Source organism: Apus apus, chromosome 1, assembly GCF_020740795.1.
Source record: "Apus apus isolate bApuApu2 chromosome 1, bApuApu2.pri.cur, whole genome shotgun sequence".
In the NCBI taxonomy this organism is placed as follows: domain Eukaryota; kingdom Metazoa; phylum Chordata; class Aves; order Apodiformes; family Apodidae; genus Apus; species Apus apus.
In genome coordinates, this window is record NC_067282.1 from 101,538,549 (window position 1) to 101,552,118 (window position 13,570).

A 13,570-nucleotide genomic window follows, 5' to 3' on the forward strand; every position below is an offset into this window, starting at 1 on the left:
CTGGCCACATTGGTTGCCCATGCAGTAGCTAGTTTATGCATGCCTCATTTAGCCATGAGTGTAAACTTAAGTGCTAGTCATATTCATACTACCTTGCTCTCATGGGACCACTCAAGTTCTGATATCTCACATGGGCTAACTAAGCACAGAGAGGTTTTTCTGTTACTATTTCTTCTTTCCACTAGGATGAGTGTCTTATTAAATATCAGGCCTCCCCAGAAATGACTTGTACAAAGGTCAAGTTTTCTTTAAAATATGAGTACACAGAGATTTATGTGCTCAATTGTTATCTTCATCATGCCATTTAAAAACTAAAATTGAAATCAGCCCTTTGTCCCTTTTGAAGGTATTTACTAGGAAATGTTATTTACTTTCAGATACTGTTTGCTATGAGGAAAATCCCAGACAGTGAAATCTGGAAGCCAGAACCTGAATCAACTGTAAGTCTTTCTGTAGTTTGATAGGATTATTTTCTTTCTGCTGTTTTGCTGGTGAGATGAAATTTTGTTGGTTTTTATTTTAAGTTCACTAAACCAAAGCCACAATAAACTTTCCATTACTCACCAGAACTGCCCTTCCCTAAACAGGAATAGGATAGACATTCAGAAAAGACACCCATCTGAAAACTCTGTAACACAGGATTGGAGATAACTGTTCTTTTTAAGTAGTCTATGAATCCTTTCCATGTGTCTCTTCCTCTTCCCTTGAACTGAGAAAAAAATGTTGACACACTGTACTTCTTCACAATGTCAACTATTTCAACCCAGTTCCATTTCTGCTGCAAGAATATCTTGATTTACATCCTGCCCCTCACAGTGGAGATGTTATGTTGATAGTGGATGCTGTCCCCACAGGATGTTCCAGCTTTGCCCATCACTACAACCTTTTGGGAGAGGAACTTGCCATCTGTGCCGGGACTGCTAAAGCTGCTTGGATTTTCCACTTTCTTCACTTCCATGGCTGCGGTGGGATTATTTGCTTACAAAAAAGGACTTCTGGTTCGAAACTGAAAAAGGTGCTGACACAAAGCCTCACAGTTGAGAGGTTTTAGGTTTTTCAGAGAATTTTTGGCATGCACTTCCCTGTCTCCAAAATCAAATCAGGACTGGGGAGGAGGAGAAAACAATAGACAGAGAAGGGGCTAGAGGGGAGGGATAAAGGGTGAGTATCGATATTGAAAAAGAACCCCTTGAATCCATGCCTACTTCTAGCAGTAACTTTGTTGTTGAATTTCTAGGGTATTCTGTTGATCACCTTAAGGTCTTTATCCAGATCTCAGAAGTGACAGAACAGCTCTATAAAGTCTGATCTGATGAGATTGCCAGTTGTTTTTACACCTGTATCTGAACCAGACCCTGATGTCTTCACAGGCACTTCCGTCTCTAGTTGTAAACAGAGATTTTCTGCCTTTCTGTGTGGTAGACTAGGAAAAGAAATCCATAGCTTAAAGAATAATGCAAATTTCTGGTGAGGATATTTTTATTGTTTTGATATTTCACCCAAATGTCCAGAGCCCAGGTAGCACCTAGGGGACGAGTCAGGCTGAATTTGTCCATCCAGATTATGCAAGTGTGACCACAGGTTGTAATGATTTCCAGTGGCATATTTGTTCTACAGTGAGTTAAAGAATAACTTTTTACTGCCTTTGGCTATGGAGCTGAATTTCAGGCTCCCCAGCTGTGTTCACACTGCCTGGAATGGCAGAGCTCATATGTCCCAGTCAAGTCCATCCCTGTGTGGGATCAGATCTCCTCTGCCTGTAAAATGGGCAGGCTCCAGACTACAGCTCATGTGTGCAAGGGGAGGCTGATCAGGCTTTTGGACCTGACTATGAACGAGGAACTTTGTGCTAATGTGATGGTACAGGCGCAGCCTTTCAAGCCTTTTTTACCCTGTCTGACACCCCTTTTCCTCTGAGGTCCTCTTTTAGCTCCCTAAGTTCCTGCACAATGGCAAAAGAACAAATTAACCTGCTTACTACAGGAAGTTTTAGAGCTGTCCATAAAAGCTTCTTTATATAATTGTCTTATCTCCTTCCTTTTTTCATCTACATAAGTTTATACTTGGAACACCCTGAAGCTGTCTTTTGCCTGGTAGGGCATAATGGGCTGGAAACTGTAGTGTTAGCATAAAAAAACTCCAAGCTTTATCTGCCCCCCAACAAGTGTTTCATTCTAAACAGCTGATGCGAAGCTTCAGTCTCTCCGAACAACCATACTGATGTGATTAGGACTTCCACTTCTGCTCTGCTGCATGACACTGACTCTGCACTTTTGGTAACTAATCAAGGACCTAAATGATAGAGAGATCAAAGAGAACCATGGATAGGATGGTCACACGTCAGTGCTTCTGCCCTCCCTAGCTTGGTACCTTTCAAAAAATAAAAGGAAAAAAAAAAGAAAAAAAAAGCCACACCAACAAAAACAGAAAACCCCCCAGCCACCAAAACCTTAGATACCTACCTGTCATCCTCACAGGACCTTGATCTAGGTATTTTTGCTGGTTTACATCCACCCAACACAAGAGGAAATCACAGGTATAACGGAGAGCAGGGTTTGGCGCATATGAAGTTTGAGAAAGATTATATGACTGAATTTTTTCTGAGCCTGTTTGTTGCACTTCTCCCTTCAACCAGTGTCGATTTATATGTAAAAAATTACATTCCAGTAAGAGCCAGGGAGAGAAGCATAATAAGAATACATTCAGCAACTGGTGTGAGCAGATGGTAGAACTGTTTCACTGGTCTCAGGCAGACCTTTTGGGCTAGCATCTGATCTTGCTTGTGCAGGGCAGTACTTCATTTTCCAGATAGTCCCATGGAAATCCCCTGAACTACTTAAAAACTGTAATATTGGTGAGCTGGGTACCAGTTTCTGGCCCTTAGGTTTCATTCTTTTTAACCTGATGTGCCAGTTCAAAGTCTTCTTGTAGCAGCATCTTGGATTTTATCGCAAATGAATATCCGCATAACAGCCTTTTAAAATGCATAGGAGAACTTTTCAGACATAAATACCTTTAAGCCAGAAGAACAGTGCAGCCGTGTACATATGGCCTTTCTCATTGTATCATATAGAGCACTAATTGGCTGGGACATTTGCCTACCACATAGTGCTCCTACATGACTTTCTCTCTGTGTGATTTATTTACTAAATGAATTGGGAGCTGAAAGCTGGGAACTGTGTAAGTTCATTGCTTTTGCAACTCAGACTGTTCTCAGGCTAGAAATAAGCATAGGAACCTAAATTGGGGAAGACATTTTTAAAGCCTTAGTCCAATATTTTTAAGTGCTAGACAGTGAATGCATACTTAACATATAAAGTGCTGCATTTGCAGATTATTTCTGTGCCAAAACTGTTTGGAATTCAAGTCCTGCTTCTGCCCTAGAAATATTCTTCAGATCTCTGAAGGAGAGCAGGTCCATGAGACTAATGAGGATAAATTGGTTTTATTTGTGCCCCAAATCTCTTTTCTTTACTCCTGAATCTGGCAGAGGTTTTCTTAGTCTAACAAGAAAACATTGTGCAGAAAATCCAAGGAAAAACAGAAGTTAGATATAGTTAGGACTGAACTGAATCATAACCAAAGCTTTTAATGAGATTGGTCAATTAAAAAAAAACAAAACAACAAAGAAACATTTATAGTTAGAAACCTTTATTACTCTTAATTTCAAAGTGAAACAAAAATGGAAAAAAAAAAATCTGAAATAATTTCTCATGTTATTCTGCTGCTACTAAAAGGAGGTGCGACTTAAAATCCCAAACTATCTCCCCTGAGATTTCTAGCCAAATCTAGTGGAGCTGGGAGGTCTGAATTGCAACACTTGTTTTAGCCCTCAAAAGTCTCTGGCTTCTTCCTTCCAGACTGCCAAAGCATTAGGAATGGTCTCTTTGTCTTTACAGATGTGTCATGCTGTGATAGTGCTGTGGAGTTTATCACCACTACAGGATTAAAAAGAAGGATTTGCTGCTATTTCCTCAACATCTTCTACATAAAAGGAATATGTGGCACTTTGTTTATGTGGGTGCCAGTGTGATGAGAAAATTGACAAATGTATGTAGAGAATCCAGTTGCTTCCCCACAGGTAGAGGAAACTGTTGTAACTGGTTTACTTTTTTTTTTTTTTTAATTCCTATATGCCAACCCTTCAAAGAGAGGAATGAATTCTGGTTTAATGGGTAACCAGTCATGCTATATTCTTAATTTATTAACCTGTTTGATAAGAAATCTGCTATCGTGAAAGTTCTGGCACTTTACCAGCTTCGTAAAATATGTTATAGGAACAACTGTGGAAGTAATTGTATTTGTCTCTTATAAACTGATTTATGTTACCATGCATATTTTGTAAGGTTCTTAAAACTCTGCAAAAAAAAGAGATTTACTTGTTTGTACACTGTTCTGATAGCAACATATACTGCAAAGGATGTCAGGTCATGGCCTAAAAATCTATGTTAATGTAAGTACTCAAAAGCTAATCATGTAAACTATTTGGCAGTAACAATGAAGTGCACAATCTGAGGCAGCCCCTTGTCTTTTCTCTAACTAGTGCATTTTTTTTCTCAATGCAGAACTTGATTCCAAATAGCACATCTGCTGTCAAAACAACAAATACATTAGTCGCAATTAAGTATATGTCTGAACATTGTCCCTCACTGGAACCCAAAGTCTGGAGGAGAAGCTAGGGACGTCTTTGAAAATAATCTTCCTGTGTCCTCAGTCAGATAATTGTTTTCACTGAGGTAGACTTTAAAGTGCAGAAATTTTTAGTTTTGGGGTTTTTTTAAGACATGAAAGAAAAATACTTTTGAGGAAGAAAGAATTGTATGTCCTTCAAATGTACTTGGATGCAAAAGGAAGCCAGGATTAAATGACAGTGGATCTGCCACTGCTCTCAGGCAAAAGGCACACCCACTTAAATTACAGATTACAAATGCTCCCATATAAACCTGACCTGTGTTTAAATGGACTAATGTTCTCTCTCCTATCTACACCACCTTAAGATTACCTTGAACTTAACAGTCTGTTCTTCAATAGAGATAAAAATGAGATGGCCAAAGCAGTCTTTCTTTCATAGTATCTCTACAGTCAAATCCTTTAGGCATTGTCATAGACTGCCACTTACAGCTTGTCTCCTGTGGTCATGTACAGGTCATTGTTCAGTGATGCCTGCATCTGTGTTTTGGAAAAAAAGAGTGACTTCACTTTGCAGGAATATATATGCTGTGTGTGAGATGAATTTGTGCCTTTTATAACTGTAGCATTTTCTCAAGTGCCTCTGTGGTGACTGTTTCCCTTGGTTTCCTTCTTAAGTTCCCTTTTCAATAGGCTCTGCAGATATTTTTATCTGACAGCTGTGGACTTTTTTTAACCTTAATTAGAATAAATAAATATTGTCATGTTGTATTTACTGCTTGAAGCTTTTCTTTTGTGGAAGCCCCTTTTGACTTAGTTGTGGTGGTGAGCATTACTTAGTACCAACATTTGACATCTCAGGCTGAAGCCAGTGAGATGTCTTCAGCCTTCTCAATAAAGCAAGCTCTGTAAAGAAGAAGGAGAGAAGGATAATAGTTTTTATTGCTGCAGGTGGATTTGGAGTGTCCCCATCATGAACATACCTCTCTCACACCTCTGTGTTTATCAGAATATGTTTTATAGCTGCTTATGATTCAAAGACAGCTGGGGTGCAGCTATAACTGAACATGGGAAGAAAAATACCTTGGACCAAATACTCTGTGGTGTAAACAGAAAAAAACCTGTACGTAGACACAAAAAGTCACTGCCTTAATTTCATCCGGCAGCTCTGTGTCAGTGCTAGAGAAATAATGCAACTGAAAAATAACTTGGTACTTGGGAAGGGACCTGTGTTTCACAAAAACAGTCTTTCACTACTAGAAAAAGCATAACCATCCATATGAAAAACGCATCAAAAGCTTGCAGTGCTCTTTGTATAGGCTTAACTTTCAGTATTACTTACAAGTTGTAAAGGAGCACAAATACCATGAAAGCAAATATCCTCAGCTAATCCTTTGCATGCTCTATAAAACCTCTGTCCCCTAAGAAATGTTTCAGGACTAGAAATGCATTTCAGAGGCCCTCAAAGCAGCTCACAAATGGTTATGACTCTTAAACATTGCTGCCTTGGGTCAGATTTGAACTACCTCTTTAACCCTTTGTTCAGACATATCCTGTGGCATCCCAGAAGAGGTACTGAATTATTATTTACTTATTTACAAAGCTTTCAGCATGCATATCAAAGAGACTATGTCAGCTAGGGGTACACTTCATTTTTTCCAGCAGTTCAGTGTAGAAAATTAATTTGGACAGACTAATACAGAAAAAATTAATTTTGTGTAATGCCTATATAAGATACTAATATTATTTGCTGAGAAACCCAATAAAAATCCCACTCATTTTTTAGAAGAGGATAGATCAACCAGCTATGTGTTTGCAAATTGTTTGAATTATACACCACTCACTTCAAGTATGAGAACTAAGGGTAATTTTTTTCTTGTCTTGTATAATTATAACAATCTACTCATCTGAAGCAAATCCTGAAATGTTTGAGGGACTAATGAGTTTTGCCTTCTGGCTTAAGGCAGGATGAACTGCCTGTGGGACTGTAGAGTTGCTTCAGAAAAAGAGCAACCAAAAGTGAAAGGCAAGCCTGGCCTCAGATTTTACAGAATGAGCATACAGTTTGGTATCTACTGGAAACAAGGGGATGCTCTCTGTTAGATTTAAACCAATACATTAGGGCTCAATTTTTTGCCACCTTGTTTGAGGTGCTTGCATCAACGGTGCTGCCAAGACACAGTTCTTGTCTGGCTGATCCTCCTCTTTGCAGTGAGTGGGAGAGAGGAGCTGACCATGTAGGACTGGAGGAATTTGACAGACGTGTCCTCTCTCACTCTCTGTGTAGAAGAATGCCTGAATTGGTAGGATTTCTGGTTTCAGTATTTCATTTATGTGCACCAAATACATAGGATGAACTCGATTTAGGAGAAGATACTTTGTATCTACTGTGTTTCACTTGTTATGCAGACATTAATTACAAGGTTAAATGTTTTCAAAGAGCACATGATGTTTACTGACCTAGAGAGCAATTCAGGAGCTGAAACACAGTTGCTTTGTGCTTTTCAGACAGCTGAGGGCAGCCAGCCTCCAGCTCATGCTCTGAACGGTGGTGGCTCTTCCAGAGACCATGTGTTCTCAACCAGCCCCGTGCAGGTGGCACAGAGACACTTTGGAAACCAAACTAGGTGGCTTCTACCTCCCACCAACAGCTGATGGTAATTTGGTGCTTAAATAGTTAATTGGGATATTTAGCTTTGGAGAAAAGCAAATAAGGAGAATGCAAACCCCATGAATCTAATGTGATGCAAGTTAATGAATTGGATGTTAATAGGTGGCTGCACATGTATGTTAATACCTAGATGTCCTTTACTCAAGCAGGCTGTACAATGTTTTTGCTTGTCATTGGAAAGAAAAAGGCATGAAATTCTAGTCTATTAAAATATTAGCAGTGTTTCCTAGAAAAGCCTTCAGTTAGCAGCAGAGTGCTAAGTTAAGCTGTAAAAAAAAGTACACTGGCATAAAAGGGCTTGTAAGTTGATTTTAGTTTGTTTGATTTGTGCAATCAGTAGTAATAAGCTATTCTGCAGCTAGGCTTGGAAAAGCTCCAAGATTAATTTTAAATAGCTGTGATAAGCTGTGAAACACACACTAAGGTTCTTGTCCACTGGATCTCTACCCAGTGCCATGCTGGCTCATCCCAGTTTTTCATTCCTACTGGCCTTGCTGAAAGAAGCAAGTGAAGAATTTTTGAGTTTTTTATGTCCATTGTAGGTCAAAGACAGTCCATTCCATGTTTTGAGAGACTGCAAGAGATAGTTTTTCTGATTTAGAAGTAAAGGGTTATTAGCTTTTACCCAGGCTTGGTTTTTGGTATGTGCAAAGTGAATTTTCTGTTAGCAATTTTTACACTCCCTCCTTAGTGGAATAGCCCTAACAAAACAATCAATATCCATCCAGCTCCATTTACTCTGGCATCTACAGGGTCTGTAGACTCCCTCCCCACAACCCTAAAACTTCTGGGGTGGGGGAAAAAACCTTATCCAAATCCAAGTAATCCGTTCCCCCAACATAAGAAGGATATATGGAGCTCCTGGAGAAAGTCCAGAGGAGGGCCATGAAGATGATCTGAGGGCTGGAGCACCTCTCCTATGAAGATAGGTTGGGAGAGTTGGGGTTGTTCAGCCTGGAGAAGAGAAGGCTCTGGGGAGACCTCATAGCAGCCTTCCAGCACAGGAAAGCTGAGGAGGGGCTTTTTTTCAACAGCTTGTAGTGAAAGGACAAGGGGTAATGGATCAAAACTGGAAGAGGGAAGATTTAGTTTAAACATTAGGAGGAAATTCTTTAGTGTGAGGGTGGTGAGACATTATCACAGGTTGCCCATGGAAGCTGTGGAAGCCCCATCCCTGGAAGTGTTCAACACCAGGCTGGATGGGGCCCTGAGCAACCTGGTTTAGTGGAAGATGTCCTTGCCCATGGTAGGAGGTTTGGAACTAGATGATCTTAAGGTCCTTTCCAACTCAAACCATGCTGTGATTCTATGATTCATCTGACCTACAGCAAAAAGCTTCTGAGGAAATGCAGCTCAGCCTCACCTGCCCAAGGGCGTAAAGTCGTTGAATGCCAGTAGTAATTTTGGGTGGGCCTCATTGAGTGCCATTTCCCTGCTTCAGCAGAGACTTATTGAAGAAGCACTTGAGGAAGCAGTTCCCAGCAGAAAAACACCAGCCTTTGGCTGATTGGGTTTGTCAAATGGCTCAGGTCACTCCTGCCCCACTGTCTAATGGGATTCAACACTGCACTTGAAAATGCTTAGATTCTTTGAGGAAAGGAAGGGAGAAAAGGAAGCATATGCACTGAGGCATCCTTGTCAGTTCTCAGGCTGTTCACTCCCAATTTGCATATGCTCCAAGTTGTAAGAAAACACTTTCCACAGCAGTGTTGCATTTAGCAGAAATTACATTATCATTTCAGATGTGGAAAGTTCTATTCCAGGTCTGAGGCAGTGAGATGTCCCATCAGGCTGTGTGATCACTACCTTAAACAATTGAAATGTATTCTTGCACTTAATCAAAATCAAGGAGACATGTTACTCCAGCCTCAACTTGCCAATTCAGCCCAAATTGGAACGAGAATATTAAACTAAATTAGAAACCATGTCATTTCCCAGTCATTTCTTTATGAGCTGGAGTTTGGCCAGAATGCTTTTTCAGAGGCTGCATATTTGAGCCAACACATCTATCTATAACCATAAAGCAAGCTGCCCCCAAAGGAACTCCCTTTTCTGAGGAGGGGAGTGCTTGGGTGCATTTAGGATCTGTGCTTACACTTTTCTCCCAGCTCCTTCATGCTACCAAGCAACAGAAAAGACTCAGGCTTAAATAAAAGACTTAGGAAAAGACTGAAGACTTCTGAGGAAGCCTGGCAGTGCAGGAAGAGGGGAGCTGCAGCAGCCGTTTCATCTCTCTGATTTCTGTCAGGGACTGGCTTTGTGCTGGGAAGCAGAAGCTGCAGGGATGGAGCCAGCCTTTCTCTGCTTCCTTCAATGTGGCACATCAGAGCTTGGAAATGGGTGAAAACTGCAGCTTGAACATTCTTTCATGTTTCCATTCCAGAATTCGTTATTTTGGAGACCCAACAGCAATGATAAGAACCGGCGCAGAAATACCCACTGAGACCTTTCCACAAATCTAAGTGTTAAGCTTTCGCCGCATTTTTGTTTGTGAAGTGATAAACCAGTGCTATTCTGCAGCCAGAAGATGGCAGCGTTTATTTCAGCCTTGATCCCTGCTGTGCCGTGCTGCTTGCTGTGCAGCACAACTGTCTGCAGCTGGCATCTGCTGACAGTGGTTGCCCCCCCCAAGACAAAAAAAAAATAAAAAAAAAATGTGCTAGGCTCTGCTTTTCGAAATTTGGCCAGACATCCTGGATTTAGCTACCGTTTTGATGAAAATGATGGTGCTCAGGCTACAATCCAAATTTTCAAGTGAAGGATCTGGCTGTGGAAGTCCAAATCCCAACACAAGTGGTAATTACGTCCTTTGCTTCCCTTCTAACCCCATCTCGGGTGGAAGCTGTTTCATTGCCCTGTGAGTGGCAGTGGAGCTCACAGTTACACTTCATGGAGCAAGAGTTGATGGTGGGAAGACAGAGGTGGCAAAGGACATCAGTCTTGTGCTTGGTAAGGTCACAGGCAGTGCTAACTCAGTCCCATCTGATTCATTCATGGTTATAGGCTGGGGCACGTCACATCTCCTGGGACCCCTGGAAGAGGACACAGGCAGCTCAAAGGCACCACTGACCTCCTCTGGCACCCAGCAAGTGGCCAGCACCACTCTGCTAAACCTTCCCTTTCCACTTGAAAGTAATACACTATCACTTGGAAAACATGTTTTCACTGCTTCTTCTTTGTGTCCCGGGTTATTCTCTCTCTGCTGTGTAAGATGAGTTCAAAAAACAAACCAAAAAGAGCAAAAGACAGATAACAGAAACTAGGAAGCCAAGTGCTATAAATAAAGAACAGAACAGGAACTGCAGCTGGAGCCCAAGGCATTGATTGCCAAATGCAGGAGCTGAGTGGGAAAAGAAAAAGTTACAGTTCACTAACAAAGAACACATTTAATTTCCCCTCCTGGATTTTCACCAAGATGAAATTCACTTTCTCTATGTGTGTGGAAAGTAACTATTACAGGGAACATTTACAAACTGAAATTGCTTGTTTCCAACAGCTCTGAGGAAGAGAAACAGCCCAAAAGAAAGAGAACTGACTAAAATAATTTTTCCACAGAAGAGGACTCCCCAGATTTGTCCATTTTTCTATTTCCTGATGCTGCTGTCAGGAATTGGGAGATGAACTCTTTGCAGAGAACGTAAAATCAGCTCTCAGGTTATTCCCAGCGTGGTTTCTGGCCAGGGAAAGCCCTTACTGTCAGGCAGCAGAACCTGGTCAGCGAGACATGGGAACCAACTGGTGGGAAACCCACATGTTATGGCCCGTCAGACTGCACAAGGTTGGCACATTGCCTTGGCTGGTGTTTTTATTCAAATATGCCATAAAATTGTGCCAGTGGTTGGGGCTATGTTTCATCCTGAGAAAAGAGTTCAAACAGCATGAAACCAGAGACTGGATCAAGCACTGACTGACGGTATCAGTGGCAAACAGCTATTGAACGGACCAGGCACAGGCTGCAATTGCGTGCCCAGAGTAGGCTTTGAGGCTGGATGTACCTTTAGCACTCTGAGTGAATCTGGCCAGGCCTCCTCCTGGTCCTGCACAAGGAACACAGCTGGAGAGATGCTGCTTGACCGGGGAGGAGGTTCACATCCACTGAGCATGCAGCCCCTGCAATCCAGAACTTCTCCTCTTGATGGTGGCCCATTCCCAGACCTCTCACATGGTGGGTTTCCAACCAGAGAGGTTTGGGTTGCCAGGTGCTATGCTGGTCATTCTGGGGGGTGTGTGATGGGCAGGTGATGAAGGACGGAAAGCCACGCTGGGCTGATGGTGCAAACAAAGCCAGCCAGCAGCACACCTCCTGCCTGTCTGGCTCCCAACAACCCAGCAGCCCATTCTGTTTCATTCTTGTCCCCATGGGGCTGATGGATGGCAGCCAACAGCCAGGGAGGGGGCAGCCATGCTGCTGTGCACAGACAAGAGCTGCAGCCGAGGGCAGCAGGGCAGACACAAGGTGGGAAGTATGAGAGTCTCACAGGAGTTTTTCCCCATTCCTGGTGCTAATTTCTGTGGCTCTCAAAAATGTTGAAGGGCTAATTATATGACATTCTGTGAGGGGTTTAGACACAGCTGCTGTGGTATGTGTAAGCAAAAGCAGCAATTTAATTAAAAAAGAGGCAAGTTCTATCACATGCATCATCTCCACGTGCTTATTTTGGACTGCCTGATCTGTTTTGTGATGGGTCATTTCATTCCTAGTATAGAGGATTAGTCTATTTTTTCTCTCTTTTCCTTTTGTTGGTTATTCTGCTAGTGCTTGCTCTGGTCTTTGCTTTATTTCCAAGCATCAAACGTCAGCCTTTTCACCTGAGGCTTTCCTCTTTTTAAGGCATGTCATTACAATTCAGTTCCCACCCTGGTGCTGATGGAGTGATGGACTCCCTGATGCTGGGGGAATCCCAGTTGGACACCAGAATAAATTTTTTCACTGTGAGAAGAGTTAGACACTGGAATGATTCCCCCCCAGGAAGTGGTGGTTTCCACCACACTGGACACTTTTAGGACTCAGATTGACAGGGTGTTGGGCCATGTCACCTAAACTGTGTTCCTACCTAGGAGGATTGGACCAGGTGATTCTTGAGGTCCCTTCCAACCTAGCATTCTATAATTCTATGATTCTGACTTAATGGGGGCCTTGGCCTCTCCCCTCTCACTCCTTACCTAGAGAGGACAGAGCATCTTCCACCTCTCTCAAGGAAGTGCAGAGCTCTTCCTTCACCAGCTGGGGCTCTGAGCACCCTGGGTCAGAATAGGCCTCCAAAAGGCTTTCCCACCCACAGCCCCAGGTGAGGACTCCTCAGTCTCCAGCAAAAAGCCATATTTCCATGGTGCTTCAGCCTCAGCAGCAGCTCACTTGGAGAGCTGTCAGTGGTGATAAACTCAGTCCCATTCTGTTTCAAAATTGGTTTAAGGAAGATGCCTGGCTGTTTAATATTTAAGCTGAATGTTTAATGTTTAAACAGGGAAATTGTTCTGATTGTCAGAAAGGGCATGAAAGCAGAATGGAAACTAGTCTATAATCTCTGAGAAAAACTGCCCTTTTGCTGGTGCCTGGGAGCTGCAGGAGTTTAAAATGATTGATTAAAATGCCAATTTAATCAATAGCTTTCATTTCATTTGATGCTTACCATTCCCACAGCAGTGAGACCTGTTTTTTCCTCCACAAAGTGGGGAATGTTGTAGCTGGTCCTGTTTAACATTTTGAGACTAGTGCAGCTGAATTAAAAGCCCAGTCAAATTGCAACAGAAATAGGTATGGATAAGATGAAAAGTGAGGCTGGACAGTGTTGGCTCACAGGTGTATTCCAGATGAACTGGGTTCCCTTTTGCACATGTACACAAAAGCTGTGAAATTCAGATGTCAAGTTTTGAGCCAGCACAAAAATGAATGGCTCTAACAGCCACAAATACATGTATGGATGAATATTTTTGAACAGCCATGGACAATATTTTTTCAGGCAGGGTACATATCCCCACTGGGCAAACTGTGTAATGGTGCAGAACCATTTCATGTCACAAAAGGCTTGTCAGGAGTGAGCCAGTGCTCCCTACCCAAGCCCTTGTGCAGACGCTGTGGCTGTGCCAGGCTGCATGCACAGGGTAGTCCTCATGAACAGCAATCTCTGCTCAGTAATGTCAAGAGCTGAGGACAACAAACTCAGCAGGGAGCCCTGCAGTCACATTAATCACTTTCCCCCTCTAAAATATTCCTAAGTTGGATGCTAATTCAACCTGTCATATGACCTGTAGCATTTAATACTACAGTGT

At 42.2% G+C, this 13,570-nt stretch overlaps 1 protein-coding gene across 4 annotated transcripts in view; it reads left to right on the forward strand.

The window, feature by feature from the left end:
* Nucleotides 1-9,919, forward strand: part of MAOB (monoamine oxidase B) — a 57,759-nt gene extending 47,840 nt beyond the window's left edge. For 3 of the 4 annotated variants that reach the window (XM_051609095.1, XM_051609099.1, XM_051609098.1), the window contains 3 exons: nt 378-440; nt 855-1,015; nt 3,900-5,400. In XM_051609095.1, coding sequence (XP_051465055.1) covers nt 378-440; nt 855-1,010 — 219 coding nt within the window. In that variant the 3' untranslated portion in view covers nt 1,011-1,015; nt 3,900-5,400. Of the gene's footprint in view, nt 1-377; nt 441-854; nt 1,016-3,899; nt 5,401-9,683 lie in introns of those variants that run through there. The other variant, XM_051609097.1, reaches the window with a different exon arrangement.
* Nucleotides 9,920-13,570: the final 3,651 nt, after the last annotated feature.